The 25,262-nt window shown below is 31.9% G+C and overlaps 1 protein-coding gene across 1 annotated transcript in view; it reads left to right on the top strand.

The window, feature by feature from the left end:
* The first annotated feature begins 4,128 nt into the window (after window positions 1-4,128).
* Window positions 4,129-25,262, top strand: part of LOC148619260 (E3 ubiquitin-protein ligase SMURF2-like) — a 37,714-nt gene continuing 16,580 nt past the window's right edge. The window contains exons 1-6 of the mRNA XM_088578944.1: window positions 4,129-4,276; window positions 7,980-8,018; window positions 10,069-10,177; window positions 16,392-16,525; window positions 19,089-19,263; window positions 23,536-23,619. Of these exons, the coding sequence (XP_088435070.1) occupies window positions 4,219-4,276; window positions 7,980-8,018; window positions 10,069-10,177; window positions 16,392-16,525; window positions 19,089-19,263; window positions 23,536-23,619 (599 nt within the window). The 5' untranslated portion in view covers window positions 4,129-4,218. The remainder of the gene's footprint in view (window positions 4,277-7,979; window positions 8,019-10,068; window positions 10,178-16,391; window positions 16,526-19,088; window positions 19,264-23,535; window positions 23,620-25,262) is intronic.

Here is a 25,262-nt window from a genome sequence, read left to right as displayed (position 1 = left end):
AATTGTGATTTTCTCATTTTTATAGGAGTTATGCCGTTTGAACTTTTGAAATTTATGGTAAATCATCATGTATCAGCTTGTCATCATAACTCCTCGAGATCTAAAACTACCAAAACAGAATATCATTAAACTTGTATGTAGCAAGAACACCATATGTACTTGTGCATATAACATGTATCAGGAAATTTTGATTCTCTATAATCTTCATGGAATTATGTTTCGTAGTTCCGTATATTCGTCCGTAACACTTTTCGTCACATTTACCTCACCAACAATAAATCAGAGATGCAGTGTGACGCAGTCCAGAATTGGTCTAGCTTTTTTAAAACCATGATAACTGTGAGTTTTACGAAGATGTCAGATGACTTATGATAAAAGAAGTAGCACCACAAAAAAAATGAAATGATAAGTATTCCTTATAAACAATTTGAAAAATGCCGATTTCATGCCGTTATTTATAGCCTTGTTGAAAGGTGAGCATTTCGTTGTGCTACAAACAAAGTGAAGTAAAAGAAAAGTTGAATATTACACATTTCATTTTATATTTTGAATTGAAAACTCTATCATAACTTAATACATTTGTATTCCATAATGTCAATTACAGAGTGAGCTAACAAACGAGGCAAAAAGTAGTTGGCACTAATGTTTACCCAATGTAAGGCCAGCATAAAACCCGTTTCTGCCAAACACTGCCAAGCCATTGGAGCATTACTGCAGCTAATGCAAAAAATTAGCAAAATAAAAGATATAGGAACAATTTGCAACATATATGTACATGATTGACATGAGATAGACAAATATTTGTTTCAATATTTCAAATCACGGAAAACATTTCATACATTTTTTTCTCAGATTAAAGAAAATCAGTATCAAACAACGAGGGGAGGGATATATACCACCTTTATAAGTTTTAATAGCTAGACTGCTTTAATAATGATGAGTATTAAAATCTAGACTTGAAATTCCGAACTAAAGATATAGAACACAATTTCGGTGCGCGGTTCGAGACTATGACTTATTACAAAATTGGCTATTGTATAAAGTTTAATCTGGATATGTAATGAAAGTTTATACTATTAACAATATTATATATATGCTTTTCTGCGGTAATTGGTAGTTTGAGAATGGAAATTTATATACAAATAACTAAATATTGTGGTATTGTACTCATGAAGTTCAAGATCACGAAGTCAAATACAGTGAAATTTTGTAAAGCAGTGTGCAACTTTCATACAGAGTGAAAAACATGTCGATAGGGTTGTCTGATGTACATGCAACAACAAATAACTGCCTTTCTTTGAATTTACAGAATTTCGACCTTCAAGCAAAATCCCGTGTCTTTTTTTATACGGGACAATCTCTGAAGTCCCACGACCACAGCTTGTCTGGCAATTCAGCCGTTGCATGGACATCAGAACAACCTCGGACTAGTCGTTCACAAAAATTACTAAGTCATTCCCTGTGAAGTCGCTCCCACAAGTTCTGGATAGTAAGTTGTGAAAACGACTTCACAACACGTGAGAACGACATATTTTTTAAATTTTTTCATGATCATAAAATGACCCGAATAAGCTTTCATACATCTTGGATATTATTAGGGAGTGTTGTTATATTACCATCCTATAACCGAAAAGCATCAAAACATATAACAGTCTTTAAAAAAAACAACAACAACAATGCATATTATAAATGTGTTAATCTTTGGTTTATGCTGGCTTAATTGGTTTATTATCTACCCAGTGGCTCAACATACAGTTGTAAACTAAAGGACTAGATAAAGATAATCTGGACTGAATTGAACTCAAGATGAATGTTGGGCTACAGAACCTTGCTATATTATCCATGACGACAATACTTATACGCCCATATTTGAAAATTATCCCATATACAAAGCTTTTTTAGATAGGCATAGCCCTGACACTAGTTAAGAATTTCCTGGTAATATGTTTGGCCACTGCACATGTTATACTCCAAATGGAGCAAGTGTAGGTGATTGTGTATTGATTAAAGACTTTTTTGTGCAGATTTTTTACTTTTAGGTAACTGAGTTTACACTTACTTTATCTGACCCACAATGAAGCTTAAATGGACAATGTCTGTTAAAAAATGTTTGAACTGAAAAGGCTATTAATCCATGTTTAAATCATATTTCCCTAAATTATATTTGGTCAGAAAATTCACCTCAGAAGTCTCAGAAAATATAAATATGGACAGTTCGAACAATCCTTTCATGATAAATTATATTCTTTACATGACAACAATCTTTAACTTCATTGTGGTCTTATTGATGCTCAACGAAGAGACAACATAACACTTTTCAAAAACAAAACGTATGTAATGAACCTGACACTCTTATAACCTAAAATGAAATATCATATGAAATGTGATAAATCTCCAGGTTTAGAAATTAATATCTCAAATAATGTGCTAAAAAGTGCACAAACTATTCAATTCCTAGCATGCACAAGCTTTTAAATGTTTGCTAATCTTATGGATAATACCATGGAAATTGGGTGGGGTTTATTTTACACCCATACACACATCAAGTGATATTGCTGATTCTTATAACATTAGGGGATTGCTAAGACAAGCGCAAAATATCAAAATAAAAATTAAATAATTTTCAAATAAAATAAATTATTTAATTTTGACCGGATTAAAAAAAAAAGAAAAAAATGTTATTATAAACAAGTGTCAGGTTGGCTTTACAAGAAAGACAAAAGTAATGGATCATTCATTTTGCAGTCAGCCTCGTATGCTGACCAATGATATAGGAGAACCTCTCCACATCAAAAATTTCTTCAGCGTGGTGACTCAAGTTGAGGATGAAATCCATTTCCTTCGTAACTATACTCACTTTGATCAAGAGAGACAATATTTATATCAAAGCATATTATATATCTTTCATGTATATCGTTTTTTTTTTTTAAAACAATCAGCCAAAAAACATATATGGCTGATGACTTTGATTTGAATTAAGATTTTAGCAGATGTATGCACCGTCCTTGATGCCTTTTGCAGATAAACAACTAGAATAGTGTCAATAGTTGGGCGATATTGATTCAAAACGCTTCATGGTGTCAGTCATGTAAAAATGTGGGAATCCTGCAATTAAGCAGCAAACGGCAGTTATAATGTCGATTATCAAAAAATAATATTAAAAAAAAAACCACAAACATGGGAAACGCTGACTGACAGTAGATCTTGAACTTGATATTACACAAAAATATTACAGCAAGAAACGTCCAAAGCTAGAACAATGTCAAATCAATGCATCTGGATATATATAATAAACGGAAGGGTCTAATGTATTAAGTTTCAGAGAAATAAAACCCACTCGAAGCATTTGTAACCACTTAACTTAATTACATGTGTCCGCTTGTCTAAACATGTTTCACAGAAACACTTGCTTTAGAAAACGGGAAATTCATCGACAGCGGATAGATAATGTTTGTTCTCCAAATCCTATAAAAGTCCCCTGTCAAGCGGATTAAGGGTACACATAAGTGTGGAACACTGAAATATGTAGTCCTTACACTGTGACATAATATTTACTACACACTCCCTAGTCTGTATACCCCCTAGAGCACGGATGCATCTTTCACACTATGGGATCGAATTTATACACTATGGTGCCGAATTTATTATTTTAATGGGGCAGCATTCAATATGAAGCAGAAACGGAATATTGAATGGGTTTTGAAGGCATTGATCTGCCGATTTGTGAAGAAGTTTTAAAACAATTATGAACTATATATGTAGGCATCTGCACAAGAAGAAAATAATAAATTGGATTCTTTACACCTATGCAGGGAACATATAGATAAAATAATAATTATTATCTGATTATGAATGGTCGGTAGTAGACTAATTAATCCAAGATAATATTAGACTTCTATATAATTAATAAAGATCCCGGATTAAATCTGTTTGAAAAGTGGATCATTAAGAAATGTTGGATAACTTTCGTTTGTGTTTATATCATGTGAGATTCCGTTCTATCGAACTATTTTCATCACATTACCAAATAAATCGCTAAAAAGTAGGCTTTCCCCTAAATTACCCTCTCAACATCCCAGACCGATAACCCTTTCTGGTGCCTCATTGTCGCAACCGGAAGTTGTCAGTTTCAGACTCATTTGCATACAATTTAGCAAGTGCTCGTAAATGAATGGAATGAAAATGATAGAAAGTATATCATGATCTTGGCATCTAGCGATGGCTAGTAACGGATCTAGGCGACATGGAACTTCTACTATGAAAATTCGATTAACAGGTATAAATTGAGTAACACACGAAGACAGAAAATATCTGTTTTCGTGAGTGACCCATTGTAGTTCAAAGAAAAATGGCTGCCGAAAATCAAACCCAAAACACATTTTGGGTGTCAAAACCTGATTATTTTGTATGTACTGAAATACTGATTCTTAAGATCACAAGTTGAAGCGTTTTGGATCCCAAGTCATTGATATGAAGGTACACTTGTGTGTGACCATGTAGATGACAGTGTATTGAGCATGCATGTTGTTGATCATGTTTCAGAATATTATTGTGAATACTTTGTTTTAGCAAGACGTCCTTGTTAAAGCTAGGATCATGTTCAGTTGGTGAAGTCATATGTATGTTTAAGTCCATTAAAAAGAAATACCATAGGACTGTTAGACATGTCTGATATAAATGCCTTTGGTCCTGTAAAAAATAGTTATTTCTAGTTGCCCAAATATAAGAAAAGCAAGATATGATTCAGTCTTGTAATCTTTAAACCAATTTTGCATACACTGTGTTTAAGTGTTTCTGAACTATTGGAAATTGCCATCAGAAGGGGAAGTCCTGTACAGGGTCTAATTTAGAGGAAGGAATGAGCAAAATCTTTTCTTTGTGTTCACTTCTCCCATTTGTCTTTGACAGGGACAAGTTTTTGTAAAAGATTACATAGACAAAAATTTCAATATTGTTATTTTCAAATGGAATTACAAAAATTCTCTTTGTCATTGATATCTACGATGTAGATTTAGCCCTGTATGTTATGTTTTTATGAAAAACTTCAAGGTGTAATGAGATAATGCAGTACACTCAGGGACATTAGGTGCTGTAACACTCAAGTCAGAGTTTTAAATCTGTTTTAGTCAGTGAAAACACAGTGTCAGTCAGATTTTTTCTTCGTGAAATATGAGTCTTACACCCACCCATCATGAAACATCATATATATAGCGGTTGTTACTTGTTTTCAGAGAATTACTGACCTGGGTGTGATATTCATCCAGTAAGGCCGCCAATATGGATATTGGACCCAAGCTCTTAGGTCCCTGACCTCAAAAATTCATTGGGGATCTCTGAAAAATCACAACAGGGAGACCAAAAATTTCAATCCAGTTGCTGAATTCAACTCTAATATGAGTCAGTTGTTGATTTGGCACAATAAAACGGTGATAGAGGTGATAGGCACATATATTTTACGATGGACAAATATGACATGAAAAGATAATAAGAAAGTCGTAAGTTAGATATGTTTTCACAAAAATCCTTTATTGAGTTATGATGTTATTGAGTTATAATTAATTGAAGTCCATTTGATGACCAGACACACATTACAGTGTGTTCATTTATATTTCTAAAAATAGACAACTATTAAGGGGTTGTTTTCATAGGTCTACATCAACAAATTATTAATGTGTACAAAAAGAAAAAAAAATAGAATGTGCCGAACTTTTCATGACGACCAAGGGTCAGAAAATTTTGACATCCCATGCCAGACATTTTATCAAACTTCAGCAGACATTTGTGTCAGTCTTTTACATGCTCAGGTAGAAAATTTACTTAAAAAAAAGACGTTTTATGTAGTTATTTTAAGATAAATATTGGAAATTGTATTATTTCATCACATACTCTGTCTTTAACAAAATGTCAAAGTGAGTGAACAAGTTCGGCTTTGACCGCAAGTTGTAACATGTAAAAAAACGTCATATCTGTCGGACTTTTTCATCAAATAGGCAAACAGCCGAAAGCTTATAAGTGATGAAAAAAAAATGTTGATTATTTATGAAAAAAAATCGCAAACACATTTTTTATACTGATTTAAATGGTCTGTTGACTTCTGTTTTAAAACGATTTAATGGATGAATTCATAATTACAAACTATGACTGATTTGTAGTTTCAGTTTCACGTGCTTTCTTTACCTCTGAAAGATTGGTGGGAAAATGATGGACTTGTCAATCTATTTTCTTAATAAACTAATAGATGTATGAAAATTCTCCAAGTCACTTAAATTAGTTTGTATATGCAATGGGGCTGCATGTGTACCCTTCATTCAATTATGCAATGAACTAATCAGTTACAGGTAAATCACAGTCACAGGTGGCTGCACATCAGCTAAAATTGACAGCACCTGTCAATTAATTTCCAATAAACTATTAGCAGACAGGTAGACAGGATCTTTATACACTAATAAAACCTCACAGACTGTAGTTTATAAGGGTTGACAATTTTTTATGTCCGATATTGGAAAATGGTCGTCAGTCATTTGCAAAATTTGTCAGTCAATGACCGGCATTTTTTAACGTTTCTGGACTGTTGGATTTGACTAAATTTGTATCCAAATTGGAGTGCTCCAAAATAACAGAGGATATACCCTAAGAAACAGAAACAAGATGTAATGAAATTCCCCGTTATGCCTCCTTGAATTTTACAACTAATACAATATACAAACGGTCAGTGTTGGCTTTGTGGGATCTGGGTGATAAACACTGACTGTCTAGGTTTAACAGTGAGTTTCACACAGGTTGGACTTAAGTGTTAGAGAACCATTCCACTCTGAGTGTAGTGTATGATGTATGAAGTTCATCATGATTTTAAATCATTCTAGAGTGTGCCCAGTCAGTATGTCATTATATTAAGTTATTAATGCTACACAAGGAGTCTTTGTTTGTTTGTTTGTTGGGGTTTAATGTCCGAGCAGCAATATTTCAGCTATATTCAGACGATGAACATGAAATGGATGATATAATGAACATGAAATGAAGAAAAAAAAGTGGGGTCACAGGGATAATAGGGTCAACAAATTTTGATTGCCACTGGAAAAAGGGGGGATGGGTAAGGTTGGGCAATTTAGCCTCCTGTGGCGGAGTGCAAAGGTTCCTACTCCTATCGAATACCACAGCAGGGTTCTTTAACGTGTGAGGAACGTGGCATCTTTCCCAACACGGTGCACCACTATGGTTTGCGGTAAGGTTTTCCGTATTATAGCCTGACAACCCCAGCATGTAACACGCCAGGGGTATCCCATTCCACCATCTGGGGCACACATCCCAGTTGCTCTGTGGGCAGAGCGCCTAGCCCCCGGCTAGGTTTCTGAGCACTATTTAGTCGCCTTATACGACAAGCTTAGCGCTGCTGCAGGCCTATTCTTTTAACATCCGGACCTGCACGGGGCTACACAAGGAGTCATTTCGTTTTCACAGGCATTAATGTTTAGTAGCAACACATTGTGATTAACAAACTAAATTAATGGAATTGATGAATGTGTTCTGTTATTGTAACTTTACTGAATACAATGTAGGTAATGAATGACTATAGAAAAGCAGTGTTGTTTACCTTTATAGGTCTCTGTTATTTGTACTGCAAATATTACCCAAAAGGGATTGTGATTCTGAATTTAAAAAACTCCATAATATGCATGTACATGTATAATGTGTAGAAAATTACAAAAGTATATTGTTATTGTGGGCAGATACACATATAAATATAATTGCTGTTCACAAAATGTTAAAAAGATTTATAAATAAATAGATCTGGATAAGCTTTATCCAATAAGGTCTGTTGTTCTATGTACTGTAAATAAAAGGATGTCCCATGACCATTCAATCCAGTGGTCAACAACATCTAAGTCAATTTACACCATTAATACTTTGGTCTAAATTCTGTATACTGATTATGAATACCTGGTATTGAGATACTAACATTTATTATACTCATATTTCAGTTCTCTGTGCCAAGAACTTAGCCAAGAAAGATTTCTTCCGTAAGTACTTCATAAGCATGTTTATTGTATGGCTTTGATTACTTTTTCTTAAAATGGAAAAAAAAACTTTCTGATTGATTTTTTTTATAGTATTTTTAGTTTTCTATGTTACAATATTGATTTACAGAAATTTTATTTTATAGAAATAAATGCAAATGTTTTCCATGCTTTTTTATACATGTAGTGTATAAAATATTGTGTTAAAGCATTATACTAAATTAATAGGTAAAGCTAATTGATCTACATTTTACATGAGCAATCAGCACTTTGTTGTTCAAGATTTGTTGAAGAAAGACTGTGTACTTTTTAATCATGGTCAGTTTACTTACCTTAAACTTTCATGATAAAATTGAAATCAAGTAAATTTTATATGAAGTTTGATGGTTGTTGAAGTTTTGGAATCCTAAATAGAATACCAGTGTACATACATGTACATGTATTCTAGTAATGGAACTAATGGATATTACTGGATACCAGAAGAAAAAGTAATGTAATTATCCTAAAAATTTTCAGTTCTTTCTTTTTTTTTGTGAATATAAAGAATTACATGTAAAATTTCATCACATTTTTATATACTTGTAAGTGTTTTGTAATGGAATATTTACATTAGTATCTGTAAATACAATGTATTATCGAAAATATTTTATTTAGGAAAATAGTACTCTAGAACTGCTTTAAGAAGCTAGGATTACTTTAAAGCTGTATGGAAATTTTATTGCTTTAATATGTACTTTTACTAAATGATCCTCTCTGAAAATTTATACATGTAAATGTAATACATTTGCAAAGGACTTCAAAATATACATATATACATGTTGTATGTTTTATAAATTTTATTGTAAGACCTGTGTAATAATTTTAAAGTACTTGGCTTATAATGTATTAAACTGTTAGATGAGCAACTTAGGGTGTTTCTAAAAAAAAGCAGAGGACACTTACCCTACCGGTGCACCTGGTCCATGCTCTCAGTTTTTAGTGGAGTCTGAGTTGCTCATTTACTTTTTTTTCTTTGTATGTATTATTTTGGCTATTTTATGTTCTTTGTTGTGTTTGTGTTTGTTGTCTGGTCTTTGTCCCTGGATTACATTCTTTTGATTTCCTCTAGAATCTTGGTTCCCTTGATAACCCCTAGAGGACTGTGATTACTTGATTATATGTATTTAACTGTTATTTTAAAGGATAAATTCACTTATACAATTTTCAGACTTTTTGTTTGGTGAATATTTAAACTTATTAAATTCAATAACTAATTGGCATACAGTGTTTTTAATGTCTGGTAGATGCCTAAACCCAGACATAATAGATTTATAAGTTATTGCCGTCTCCCCCACAAACAGCTACATGTACATTACATTGTGTACATGTACAAGCCTCAATATTAGGGGTGTAATGATTCCACTACGTCTAAGTCAAATGAGAAATCATATCTGAATTGTATAAACAGCTCTGGTATCAATTTCCAGATCATAACTAAAAAGATTGTGATGCACTGGTTGATTGTTACCCACCTACTCAATATCAGTGATTTCTATTATATATTTAAGATTTGTACCCATTTTCTATGTGCCCTTCTAACAGACCTTCAATTATTTCTAGTCTCAGGCATATGGTGAATGACTGAAGGCACATACATGTACTATTTTGCATGCTAAATGAGATAACAATATTTATAATAATAATTGATAATTCTGTGCAGTTTTTTTCTCATAACATTGAGAGATTTGTAGTATTTTTTTTTAGCCATATGCTTCAATAAACAAAATATTTTGTCAAAAGTTGTCTTGATACAGAAGGCTTTCTTTGATGATATTTTAATTGTAGAAGCATGTGGGGGGTATTACCCCAATTCATTTATTTTTTACATTTTAGTTTCATTTTGGTTTTTCATTTTTTACATTATGCATGTACGAATTTCGATAATGATGTTTCTAAATATTATGCAAAATTAATGCTTATATTGGATGTTAATTTTGAAATTTAAGATACTGTCTTGTTATGATTTGTTTGGTAGAGAACATTTTCTGATTTGTAATTTTTTATTTAATCGCAGGATTGCCTGATCCCTTTGCCAAAATCAGTGTAGATGGGTCTGGTCAGTGCCACTCAACAGACACATGTAAAAATACATTAGATCCAAAGTGGAATCAGCACTATGACTTGTAAGTATCATCACATTATGTATAACAACTGTGAACAACATACTCAAACTGTGTTTTTGTAATGCTATGCCTAATATGGTGATGATGTTGTCAATATAGTGAGTAAGCCAGGGATGGATCCAGAATTTTTGAAGGGGAGGCTCAATTACAAGAATCAATATAAAAGAAAACCAGAGTATGAATTAATATGATAAATTGCCATATTCAATACAATAATAAGCAGATTAAGATATTTTTTTTTCTTTGAAAAGGGGGGCATAAGCACATTATGCCCTCACCTCGACCCGCCTCTATAAGCATTCTGTTTTGTGTGTTTATGTAGATCTCTATGAAATTTTACCACAAAGTTCCATAACACTAAAGTCAGACTAGTTTTGATTTCAGAGAAGCATGCAGAACCTGTGATATGGGTGGCTCAGAGTAAATTTTATCACACCAAATGTTTTGTTTCAGTGCAATGTTAAGCGCATTGTGATGTTAGAAAAAAAAAAGATTTTTTTCTGTATCAGTTAGTTTCAGTCTTTGATGGATGACTCAGAATATATGTTCAAAGTTCCCTAACAAATCAATCACATTTTACAGAGTGTTATTTCCTTTCATTTCAAAATTTATAGTACTTTTTATATAATTTATTTTATTTTTACCATTTCAGTAAATTCTGAACAAATATTCATTTCTTATAAAACATGAGTTCTGTGATCTCTAATGGTGAAAATTTTTTAAAACAAATGTGCCACCCACTGCCTGGATCTTCAATGGACACTAATTTTGAGGGTTATAACCTTATGATTAATTAAGGGCCTCAGAAAGATGCTAAAAACAAACAAAACTAATTTGCCCCCAAAAAAACCCAAAAATTTAAAAGTTCCTACAATGTATATGGCTGAATAATTTACAATTTGGTTCTTATATTATGTGCTATATATAAATTTTGGATATTGGTCTTACTAGGTTAATGTTTGATTGCAAGTTTTAAAGTTTTATAAACCATTCTCATTCAAGTCAAAATTGTATGCAGTATTAAGCATATGATCAAAGTCCAAATTCAGAGTAGTTCCATCTTGAATGTACATTGTACTACATTGTACATTGCTAAAACTGTTATTGATTGATCTCTGTGGTCATCTTAAGTTGCCCCCTGTGAAGCATTTTAGTATTCAGTAAGATTTCAAGGTGAACCAAATCACTACTTACACTGAAAATATTTCTAGGGTAAATCTGAATTATATTTACCTTGAAATGGATCCATCTGTACTTTTCTACTTGTGTATCTAGTACTTATAGTTTGTACCGTACCAGTTTCAACCAAATCTGTTTGTCACACAAATCTCACCTAGATGCATGCAGATTTTTCAGGCAAAATCTTAAGACCCTGTGTCTGCTGTAATTTTCCCTTTATTCCTTACTTCACACTTATTCATTCAATATTCTTTAATTGAATGACAGTGATGAAATGAACAATTATGATACAAGTAATGTATTTGATTTCTCCAATAGTAACTTATTAATGTTAACACAGGAGTTTTATGGCTTTTAAATTACAGCACAATGTCCCTAGTACATTCTAACTACATTAGATCTCAAATACATGTAGTCCAGTACTAAAAATTACAGTGCCGCGAAACACAGTGTTATATTATACCCCATTCAAAGGGCATTTAGTACATGTATATTGCAATCCCCATCTTTGTAACAAATATATCTTGGCTCTCATAGTGCACTAAACAGATTGATTTTAAATTTGGTATGTGACTTTATATAGATAGGGCATGTTTAGTAAGTGACTTTTATTCCTTTTTGATTTCAGCTTGATTTCACATTTTTCACTTTATGGAATGTTAGAGAAAATTTTTGTCACAAAAATTTCAGGTCCTACCAGATTGATTGATTTCAAATTTGATTTGGGCGTATATAGAATGTTCAAGTGTTGCAGAGTTCGCAAAAATCACCGGTCCTAACAGGTAAAATTTGGGCAGGACCAGCATTTCAACCTCAGTTTGTCAAACCTATGTCCGACAGCAGAAAAAAAGTTTTCTCAAACTCTGGTATTGTGCTACAGTACATTGTCAAGGTCTGTTATGTGGTTTAGTTGAATATATGACCAGTTTATTTTGACAGCATTTATTTTCTAACACAGCAGCAATTTTAGGGTTCAATAATTGAAAACCTTGAGATTTGATTTCATAAATTAACTAAGGATGATTTCATAAATTAACTCAGGATGACACCAAGTGAATGAAGTATGGTGTGTCTGATATATTATACCTGCACAGTTTGAATTCTTGGAAAAAGATGATACATTTATTTCAAAACAAGTCTTAACCTGAGATAGCAAACATAAGCTGACATGTTAGCAAAAATAACCACTGACATTTGTTATGAAGGTGCATTTAAAACTCTTTAATTAAACTTGTCTGAAATTCTTCTTACTTCTGTAAATAATTAAGTTGAGCTTCGTTTTAGATTTTAGATTAGTAGCAAAAACATTGGTTCTAGTCTTGCTTTTTCCAAAAAAAAAGTTTGGATGTACATAGACCTTTGTTTTTGTTCTCCAATTAAGTATACAGTGTGTCCCCCCCCCCCCACAAAAAAAAGAAAAAAAGAATGATATGAGGAGACACTTGAATGGAATACAGCCTTATTCATATTAATAATTTTTTCCTATCTTTTTTTTTATTTCATGAAGTCTTTGCTTCTGTGTTTAGTGTGACTGCTTCAACTTACCCTCTCTTAAAATTATTTTCAGTGTCCGATTCTGATATAGATTGGTGTTAGACTTATAGGAATTGAAATTGTCAGGTTTTAATTAAAATTTGTGTAATGAAATACATGTTTGCTTTTCAGACCAATATATGGATTTTTATGTTAAAAAGACCAACTCAGATTTCAGGAAATACCGGTAGCTCCAGTGTTGTTTCCTTCTTTTAGCATAATGATTCCCGAACTTTTACAAAGTTCAAGGTCTGGTGTACAAAAGAAATTATTACTGTAGTTTTCTATAAATATTTCCTCCTATTACAAAGAAACCTATCATAACCGAACCCTTAATTTTTCCAAACACCTGTCGAAAACAGACACTGTTTAAAGTCCCTTTAGATAAATTTAAATGTATTTTGAACCTTGGTAAAATAAACACCTGTGTAGACCAAACAAGTTTTGAAATCCAAAAGGGGTTGGTTTAGACAGGTTTTCACTGTAATATTTTAAATATTAATCAAAACACTGAGGAACTGTCAATTTTTATAATAATTGTCCATCAAATTACTACATACCTTTATATCTCTATTTTAAGTTCTTTGGTATGACACCTGTTCAAAGGAAAAACAGACAAAAAATATTTGATATTGTATGAAACTAAGTGATCAAAGATTTAGACTTTAAAAGTGATTGTAACCTGTTCAAAATTCATGTTTGACTACAAATATCTGTGAAAACATGATTGTTACACATCTATTAAAACACTCAAACTTCAATAACTCATTTAAAGTATTTTATTTAAATGTACAATTTTGTATGGAGGAAAATACCAAAGCAAGAACATTAGTATGCAATTTGGCTTTCATGTTTACGCACTTTATGATGTGTTGTACCTCCATATAAATATAATGTAGGATTAGATATAATTGAATTATTTACACACACTCATTTTATGTTCATTACTTATTAATGCATAGTAGAAAGGAAATAACTGAATTTTATTTTGAGAACAAAGGCTTTATCTTTTATTTGCCTCAGTTCAAAATGTCCTCTGTTCATGCACTGTTGGATAGCCTATTTGCTCATGGGTATGAAATATTTGCCTTTGGGACTGATGAATCACAGAATTCCCTTCATGGTCTTTGATCCCCCTAATAAGTATTGATTGAACCCTAACAGTTCAAAGTTTAAGAGACTGTTTTTTATGACTTGAAAACTACAGCTGCTTTTCTCAATACATTTTACTTTCATTTTGGCGAGGATTTCCCCCAAAAGATATACACCTGCTTTCTAGACAGGATATATATGGTATACTTTTGTCTGTCTATTCGTCATTCACACAGTAGTGGTACTATTACATATGATGTGTGAATGTAAAGTATTTCTGAGCATAAGGACTTTTAAAAAAAGTATTATGTAAATTACAAGTGATGGGACTTTACTCATTAAATGGGATCACTTCCCTATTGGCCTATAATGTCATATCCAGTGTCAAATATCATATTTGATTCAATGTTTTTTTGTGCGGGTATGATTTTTTTTGTTGGGGAGTGTGGTGATTGAACAATACTCTCAGTCATTATGAGTCAATCATTAATTTCATTTGAAATTGAACAATGAGCTTAAAGGGAACATTGATTTTTATACTGTATGTTTTTAGGTTCATCTTATCCTGATGGTACAGCTCTTTATTAGATTAATGTGTCCAAAAAGTGCATGACTATACACTATTGTCTCTTATCATTGACATTTGTATATCATAACATGTCTATAATATGTAATAATATTGTAGATAAATAAATTTATTGTTTGTAAATAGGTTGACCAAAGTAGGTTTTGTTTCCTCAATTTTGGTTTTTTAGTGATAGAGTTGTCTTTCTTTGAATCAGTTCATACACATATTGTAGTGTAGTAACAAAAGAATTTTCGATCATTTATTGATCAGGACTCCTTATTCTCTTCTTTGAACTGCATTGTTTTGACAAATATGAGGAAAATTGGGCAAGTCTATATACATAAATTTACTTGTAAAGCATTAGGCTCTACCTCTAAGTAAAAGATCAGTTTTTGGCGATTTCTAATGACTTCTTGTTTATATAGAGGAAAAGATAGATTGTATTTGGTTTTTTATATGCTCTTTGTTATATAGTTTATTTCTACTAGTGTAAGCTTTGCTTTGATTTTATATATTTTGGATTTTACATTTTTGAGTTATGAGATTTAATTCATACAAATATGGTGCTTTTTCCTGTTTTTGGACTAACTCAAAAATACTTCCACCAAATGTCAAGGCATTGTGAATTTCATGTTTCTTTTGATCTAGGCTTTTGATTTTTTTATACAGAGAAAAAATTCTGGGATCTATTGCAAGTATTTAGTCTATCTGTCTATTCCTGTTATCTAGTAGAAGTCATATTTCGAATGTTTAAGTTAATCGATCACTTTTATTGTCTCCCGCAATGTGTCGTGAGGGGACATGGAAATGCCAGGCATCTGTCCTCGTTTTCTGCAATTTTTCTGTAATTTTTTTTACCAAATAAGTTTGTTTTTGGTATATAGTCTTATTATGAAGAGTTACAGATTAAGTTTGACTTTGGTTACTATTGAATGATCTTTAGGGAAGTTACAGCCCTTGGACTTAGAAAATTTTAGTGAATTTACAGTTTTCCACACTTTTGTTGTAATGCTTTTACCAATTGATTTTATCTTTTGTATATAGTCTAACTATGAGAAGTTACAGATTAAGTTCGACTTTTCAGTGGATTTAAAGTTTTCCACACTTTTTTGGGGGAACTTTGAAACGCTGTTCTTTTATTGGTAAAGTATTATCCTGTGTCATACATTTAATCACTATTGAAAATCATTACTGTATCAAGCTTGAGTTTTGTGTCTATATTTGCCCCATCTATTCACAGTTTGACCTCTGCAGGCATATCAAGCTATGCCCTGCAAAGCATTTTAATATCTGTACATGCTTGTTGAAATTGGTGAGAAAATAAGACTCAAATTTGGTCAAAAGTAAAATATATCCAGTTTTTTTAGTTTACCAGGAGGCTTTTTGAATTTTCTAGGGAGAACACTGCTGAAGCATGTCACTCAAAGCTCAATAGAGCTTACGTTTATTATTATGCATTTTCATGCCGACTCTAAATAAAACTTATTTATTTACTTATTTATTATTTATACTCAATATAATAATATTTACACTGATTGTTTCTTCAGTCACTGCAGCACTGCTGTCGACTTACTGTTAAACAACCTTTCTGATCAGCCAATCAAATTTCAGCTATCAAGGTTCTGAAAGCATTAATGCTAGACTTCTGAAAAGGTTGTGTAAGCAGTTGTTTTATTGTACATGCAGGGATTTAGTGACTTAATGGAAAATTTTAACTAGATTGTTTTTTTTTCATTATCCACTGCTACTTTTCAGCTGATTTAAAGATTATGCTAGCATAAGCATGTACTGACATGCAGTCTTAATTAACACACTGATTTGATATCTTGTTCTGAATTTCAGGTACATTGGTTCCAAGGATTCAGTAACAATCAGTGTATGGAACCATAAGAAAATCCACAAGAAACCAGGAGCGGGATTCCTTGGATGTGTTCGGATTATGTCCAATGCAATACAACAGCTGAAGGATACTGGATGTAAGTCATAACTATCCCCTTCTTTATGTACATGTGAAACAGTGCCTGTTGGTTCACACCATGTAAGTCCTACCTATTCCCTACTTTACATACATATGAAACAGTGCCTGTTGGTTCACACCATGTAAGTCCTACCTTTCCCCTACTTTATATACATGTGAAACAGTGCCTGTTGGTTCACACCATGTAAGTCCTACCTATCCCCTACTTTGTGTACATGTGAATCCGTGCCTATTGGTTCAAACCATGTAAGTCCTACTTATCCCCTACTTTATATACATGTGAATCAGTACCTATTTGTTCAAACCATGTAAGTCCTACCTATCCCCTTCTTTATATACATGTGAATCAGTGCCTATTGGTTCAAATCATGTAAGTCCTACCTGTTCCCTACTTTACATACATGTGAAACAGTGCCTGTTGGTTCACACCATGTAAGTCCTACTTATCCCTACTTTATATACATGTAAATCAGTGCCTATTGGTTCAAACCATGTAAGTCCTACCTATTCCCTACTTTATATACATGTGAAACAGTGCCTGTTGGTTCACACCATGTAAGTCCTACCTATCCCCTACTTTATATACATGTGAATCAGTGCCTGTTGGTTCACACCATGTAAGTCCTACCTATCCCCTACTTTATATACATGTGAATCAGTGCCTATTGGTTCAAACCATGTAAGTCCTACTTATCCCCTACTTTATATACATGTGAATCAGCGCCTATTGGTTCAAACCATGTTAGTCCTACCTATTCCCTACTTTATATACATGTGGAACAGTGCCTGTTGGTTCACACCATGTAAGTCCTTCCTATCCCCTACTTTTTAAACATGTGAATCAGTGCCTATTGGTTTGAACCATGTAAGTCTTACCTGTTCCGTACTTTATATACATGTGAAACAGTGCCTGTTGGTTCACACCATGTAAGTCCTACCTATCCCCTACTTTATATACATGTGAAACAGTGCCTGTTGGTTCACACCATGTAAGTCCTACCTATCCCCTACTTTGTATACATGTGAAACAGTGCCTGTTGGTTCACACCATGTAAGTCCTACCTATCCCCTACTTTATATACATGTGAATCAGTACCTATTGGTTCGAACTTGAACTTGATTCTATAAAAGACGCAACATGTACCTGAACAGTTATACAAAGAACAAAAGAAATCTGCTTGTAGTATCAGCCTCAGTTTGATATTCTATTTACATCCAATGTTCTGCTAATAGAAGGGTTATCATACTGGTTGAGTCTTCATTATAGCATTGGCACATTGAGTGCAAAGTTCTTTTGATCTTGACAAGAGTTTCCTAACATTATCATGTAAACCATGTGAATAATTTACGTTTTGTTTCGTTGTGTTGTTTGCACCTTGCACATGTCTAATTACTGTTAATTTATAAGTAGCTGTGATGCATTGATTATCATAAGCATCTCTGTAAAGGTAAAAACATTAAACTTTAGTGAAAAAAAATTATTAAAGAATAGCTTGATAGTAATAAATGTGAGACTGATGAATTCTGATTGTAGTTACAATAATAGCTTCAGAAATATGAATGATACTTAGTGTTATTATATTGGTTAGGCCAAAACAAATAGTTTTCTTGTTTACTGCTACCAGCAAGGAGATAAAGGGTAACATAGGTAGATAGGTAGGTAAACTATTTTATTTTTCAAAAACATTTTACATTGAGTTATTTGGTAAACAATCCAGACTAAGGGGTGCTGGAGCCAAAAAGGCCATTTAATGATTAGGTTAGGAACATGTAGGGGAGCAGCAAAGAGATATATATAGTTTTTGCCTAATGATGTTTTGTTGTAATGGAAGGATGTGTTTCAAGGCTGTAAGTTGTCTAAGCTTGTTTCATTTATTAAATCTGAGCATTTTTATAATTTATAATAATCATTAATTTAAGTTTCAGTTGTTTCCAGTGCCATATCTTTTTTTGAACTCGTCTTACTACAAGTACATGCTTCTTTCCATGTTAACTCCTCATTAAATGTTACATATCTGTAAAATTAGGTCAGATTTTTGGCAGTGGTGTAAAAAAATGACAATTTTCCCAGCTTCCATTGGCTTACTATGTCTCCTTGAAAGCAGTAGCAAAATTATTACTGTAATCATTTAGAATTATACAATAGATGCATTGACATAGCTTACTTAGGTAGTCTGTAACCCCTAGCTACATCAAATGGATCAGCCCATTTTGCACTTAGTATAAGTAATTTGTAGGTAAATGGATTAACCAAGGGTATGACAAGGGGAGTGTTTTAAATTACTTGTCATGTAAAGCTGTGTTGACATTTATATACAACTGGTTTGGGGACATGATATGATTGGGAAAAAAATGATTTGGACCCATTGATATCATTTAATTGTTCTCATGGATTAGATTAAAGCAGAGTATTGTAATTTCTTTATTAGTTTAGGACTGACCAAAAAAAGTAATAAAAACTTTGAATTGGCTTTGATTTTCAATGTCTTTGTGTGTTTCTATGCCTGTTAGGAGTTCAAGTGTTAATGTTGGTAATAGAAGACCTAGTATATCTGTTACAGTTCAACGTTTAGACCTTCAGCGGAATAATTCTGATGATAATGATAATGTACGAGGACAAATAGTTATCAGTTTGATATCCCGAGACCGAGGAGGTTCAGGATCAGGACCAGTAAATACAGATGCCTCAGGAATACCCCCTTCAATACCTAGTGATCCTAATGAATTACCGGAGGGGTAAGTTTTCCACATTTTATAATTACCAAATGGAAGGGATATGGTGAGATGCAACAAATGCACCAGTATATAACTTAAATCCAAAATAGTAAATTGGAGCAATATTTTCCTTCTTCTTTGAAATTCATATGAATCATTGGCACTTGTCTCCAAAATAAAAATGCCGATTTATATAAATCGTTCTAATACAAGTATATCAATGATTTGTTTTAGATCATAGATATGTTGCAAATTTCAATACATGTACATGCTAGTGACGAAATGGCTGAAAAGAGAAAAAGTTAGCATTTTGGATTATTAGATTAACCAAGGATTGTTATAAAATATGATTGTTACAAGATGAGAGACTACTGTATTAATTAAGTCGTGGTGATGATATATTGAAAATGTTCAAAGACAGGTTTGAATGAAAGACATTAAAAAAAAAAGTAAACAGTTGTATTCAACATATCATTCTATTTAAAAGGATGAAAAACTATTTAAAATTAATTTTAAAAAAATAAGATTTATGATTGGGTGAGGTTTGATATTATTGATGAAGTGAAATTGAATTAATTTGTGAATGTCACAGTAAGTTGCTACATGTAGTTAAGTGTTTAGAACTATGTGATAAGTCACAATGAAAGCAATTTGAAAGTATTTAAGGCTATAAACTATGTTTCCACTTTTTGAATGCCTTCGTTTTTACATAGAATAAATTTATACAGTTATATTGATTTTGATAAGTAATGATACTTGGTTTAAATATACTGCATGTTGCTTATTGTATCTTGATGTTGATCAGAATAAAAAAAAATGTATCGAAAATGAATTTTAAGTAGCTTCCATCTAACTGTGGTGACTCTACAATAATTTAGAAAAATGAGAAATAGACAGACAGATGGACAAACACCATGGTCTATAATACCTCTTACAAAGTTTGGGTTGGGAGTAATAGAAAAATTAATCATGACCATGCAGTCAATTAGTTGGAGTAGGATTATAGAAAGAAATAATTTGAAAAAACATTGAGTTCTATATTAACTTTCCCATTAAAGGCATGTTGTGGATCTTGTTATAAAAAAATGATGACCACACAGTCAACTGAGTGCAATAGGATTATACTGATTGGTGGTATTTATGCATCATCATTTTATCAAGATTTGAGTAACCTAGAAAAAGGAAGGATGTTGTGACTTCATTTAGGTTTCCTAAATCCTATTTATGAGAATAACATAGTCATATGAAGTATGTTATATAATGAAATAGGATATAATTAATATAATCTTTGTCACCATGGGAACATTTTATTTTTAAAGAAATATAATGCATTTGCTGGTCAACATTTTTGCACCTTTAAATAACAAATATAATACATATTGTAGGAGTAGCAAATTTTGGGTTTTTTTCAAGTGACAGTCATATTTTCTCTTCAGTGTGGTTTGCATGTATCTTAGTTGTTGCACTATTTCATTGTTTCTGAAATGTTTTAAAACATGTACAACAATCTCAGTGGCTTGTTTGATATCCCCTAGAGTACAGGAGGTCATGGGTTGATTGCTGGCCAAGACATACCTTGGACTTATAATATGGGTGCCAAAATGGTGTGGTATGCCTACCTGCAGTCTGTTAGTTCTGTGAGCTAGCATATTAATTTCCGGCTCAGCATGTGGAACTAGTACATAATTTGTTGAATTGATAATACTTTCTTATTTTGAAATGCATGAAATTTCTCCCATAGGATGTTAAATCACTATTAATCTTTCAATCAATAAAACATTCACAAGGGGTTCAGTGCTTTTCTTTGATGGTGTAAAACCTAGTTTATAATTTTGTGAAAATCATGGCATTTTTTTTGGTTATATGTGGTAAATATAAGGTTAATTTGCTTAAAGGAAAAGTTGAATATTATTCAAAATCTTCATTCTTAAAGTTCAAATTTTTGTTTCTATTATAATTAACCAGTATGATTCAGTTTTGCCAGTATTTAACTTGCTTTCTTAAATCAGCGTTTTTGGGTTTTTTTGTTTTTTTTATCAGATTGTTAGTTATAATCTTTCTTTTATGCTTTAAATCAAGTCAAATGTATTCATTCAATTTCCCGAATAAACTGATGCATGTATTGTGAATACATTGTGTTATGACAGTATTACATAAGTTTTGTAATAACATAATATAGTTGCTTTAATACATCACAGATTGGCATTAAATGATCTGGGAAAATATCGTCTGTGATGATTTTTGCTTTAATCTCAAGTTCTGTCTTACCACTATTAGGATATAGGTCAAGAAAGGAGACCAGGATGCACAATGACTGAAACAGAAATAAAGCTCATTTTCAGAATTTTATGGTAAAGTGAACATGAAACTACGCCTCAGATAAAGATCTTGATACATTTGTCAAAAACTGATTGTATACAAGATATCTATTATTATTATTCTTTGTACATGAAATCTGTGCTAGGTTTTCTGACATGAATGAGTTCAGCTGACAAGGAATTAATCAAGTTATCCAGAGTCCTTTAGGCCTGAACTACAGAGCCACATCATTTTTCATTACTTACCTATGTTTTGTTTTAAGTAGTTGGTAGGCAAACATTAAGATATAATCAGGGATTTATTTACGGTTTTCTGTTGTTTTAATGGCAAGGGGTGGGTTAAGTTTACATCTTACCACCTACATATGCCATTCAACCCATTCGACTGGGTAATATTGTATTGTTGGTTTGACTTCATTGAGGTTTCTTCAGTCAGAAATAGGATTAGTTTTGACATTTAGGACAACACCTGAGATACATTGATTACAAATATTTTCATTTTACTGATACATTGTATATATTTTTTTTTACTTTATCTTTTATTAAGGATTTAGTCCATGTATTTTTTTTTTACTTTATCATTTATTAAGGATTTAGTCCATTAGTAAATTTTTTTATCAATTTTCTGTTTTATCATTCAGTTTAAAAGAATAATTTTCCACTATAAATAGTTTGGTTTAAATAAATAAACAAGACATGAATGGTTCAGATGACTATGCCATGCTATTTTGCAGGAAAAAAAAGATATTTTAAGATACTTGAATGATTAAAAAATTATACAAAAACTGGTAATAAGAAAATAATTGTGATGTGTGTTTTATTTATTGAGTTTGGTGCCTTACCCAAAGAGTAATGATGCACCATGGACATTATACTTGCTGATATTTTCTTCTAAAAATATTTAAAAAAAAGATGGTGATAGTGTGTTTATGTGACAGTTTTATAATTGTGTTGACAGAAAGTTGTAAAGTTTCTGCACTGTTGAACTTGAGGATAATATCATTGTTATCTCAGTTGTGATCTGTCTGTTATGTGAAGTTCAGTAAATAATTTTTCCAATATATCATACATGTCAAAGTAAAATATCTCAGACTTCTTTTTGTTGACTAAGTCAGGCAGACAGAGCATCATGTTTCAAAACAATACACCTTATTTAATGCAAACACTTGCACAAAATATGATATGAAAGCTTGCAGATGGTTCACTTGGAAGATTTAATGCACTTTCGTGTATATAATTCCTTTTGATAAACTGGTTTCCAGTTTATCTTTGTGTCTTTATGTTCCTCCCACACTGAAGATTTTAAGATTTATGACATGAAAATATGCATTAAAGTGTTTATTGAATAACTTGTGGTTTTGATAAGAAGTAAAGCAATAGAATGTTTTGGGAATGTTAAATATAGATTCTCATTCAGTCTCGAAGGGATTACAAGATTTCTTCACTCAAGGTTGTAAAATTTTAGATTTCAACCCACGAGCTTTAGTGATTGGGTTAAATAAAAAATTTAACTATACAGAGTGAAGAAATCTTGTTATTTCTAGGGGCATTAGAAGAAAATCTGTTTCTCCCATAAATCTGTAGAATACTTGGAAATGTAAAATAACAAGAAAACTCTTGTAGAAATTTAATCACTGCCCAGGGGTGAAAAAGTCACATGCATTTTTAATCACCAGCTAAGAATGATAGAAATTGTGTTCCTAACTTATTCTGGTTATGTTTGTCTAACCAAGATGGACAAATTATGTGAGGGAATAGTCCTCAAAACAAGTGATAAATATAATAGCCTGACATATTAAGTATAGTGTGTACCAGTAACCAAAGGGTACTATTGGACCTTCTGCTATACGTGACTTGCCATTACAGCATCATGATTGATGAAAAGGAAAGAAATTATACAATCTCTCTCAATTACTGTTAGAATTTTTAGCATATGTTCAAAAATTCATTTATGGAACAATTTTTTTATTTGTAGTTGGGAAGAGAGAAGAACAGCCAGTGGACGGGTGCATTATGTCAACCACATAACACGGACAACACAGTGGGAGCGACCAACACGGTAGTATTTTATTATAAGAAAAAAAAATAGAAAAGTAGTACCTGTTTGCACTCTTCATTACAAAACGTTTAGATGCTGTTTTTGTTTTTGTAGGTGGTTTATCATTTATTTTTCTGGCATTTTCCTTTTAGGTATAAGATTACAGGTCAAGGGTAGAATTTCATATAGTTCCATGCATTCTGGGATACATTGGGAAATTGCTACAACACTTTTGACAAATATATTGCTTATATAGTTGATTATAACAATGTGGTTATCCTAAAGAATTTTTTATTTAAATAGGTCAGTGGTTAAGACCTATGTATCATAGGATACATCATACTTGAAGTTTTAGTTATTTATTTGAACTCACACATATTTCCATAGATCGAGAGAAACTAACCACACAAATAGCTTCACATGAATTATCCAGCTGGATATGACCAGATTTTTAAAGTGATTTGATTGTTTTAAAAGTGCAAATAATTAGAATGGTTAATTGTTGTGGTTGTACAATTTACATGTGGTAGTATATAAAAGGGGGGAGCAGCTGGGAATTTAACTGTATTATAGGGATATTGAACTCTTAAAGTATTTTATGTTTGCATTGAAATTTAGCATAGACACTGGGCTTTGAAATCTGTTGTTTTTTTTTTAGTATTTTTTCATTTTATTGTCTTATGTTTCTTCATTATTTTTATGAAATAGTTAATTGTTAAATAATGTGAAGTTTATTATTTGGAATACCTTAAACTCCTCTGAAATTCTACAGACCCTCATCTTTTAATTCAACATTTGTAAATCATACTATTAATTGATGTTAAATATCTTTGTTCTTCTGTCGTAATAAAAAAATTAATAACCATGATCTTATGGAGTTCATTTAAGTTTATCCATTCATTCATCCATGCAAACTCCTGGGGACAATTTAACCAGGAAAAAAACAAAGGCTATTTATTATCTTTATATACATGGAGGTATAAAAAAATTGCAAGTCACTTATATTTTAAAGATACATTTGACATTACACTAGAAAGCACTGATATAAACAGTATGTTATTGTTAGATAGTGTGATTTACTTGTTAATATTCCTTAAGATTTGCCAGAAGTGTACTGAACACATATTCCTTTTATATTCATACATTTATTTGAAATTATAGACATTTGAATTAATAAAATGTTGGTGAAAAAAACTTAAACCAGTAACATGCAAATTTAAACACAACCCAATGCATAATTTGATATAATACTTCTTTTATGGTCTTGGTTATCAATTTTGATATCTTTCTTCCCTTGTAGGCTAAAGTTTTTTTTTATAAAAATAATTTTATGGAAAAAAAGTCAACTGATCTGGCAAAAAGAGAACAAAGCATTCAGATCTCCATAGTATTGGTTTCTAGTCCGTGTCAAATTTCTCAATTATATAATATAGCTTTTGAAATATTAAACAAGATAAAGTTTTATAAGGTAGACAGTACCAGTCTATGTTTTTGTCCTGTAACAGATGTTTTTATGTAATGTATCTTATGAATGATGTGAAAGGTACTGTTAGTACCATACTAAACCTTGTAGGTCATTATATTGGAGATTAACACAATGTATATTTGTGTCATTTTATTTCACCTTTTGCTGGGAATTTGACAAAATGCTGATTTATTGTAAT

This window comes from Perna viridis, chromosome 4, assembly GCF_037379345.1.
Source record: "Perna viridis isolate PV_CMFRI_1.1 ecotype Kerala chromosome 4, ASM3737934v1, whole genome shotgun sequence".
NCBI lineage: Eukaryota > Metazoa > Mollusca > Bivalvia > Mytilida > Mytilidae > Perna > Perna viridis.
Note: the sequence above shows the minus strand (reverse complement) of the source record. Positions and strands in the feature narration are given on the sequence as shown.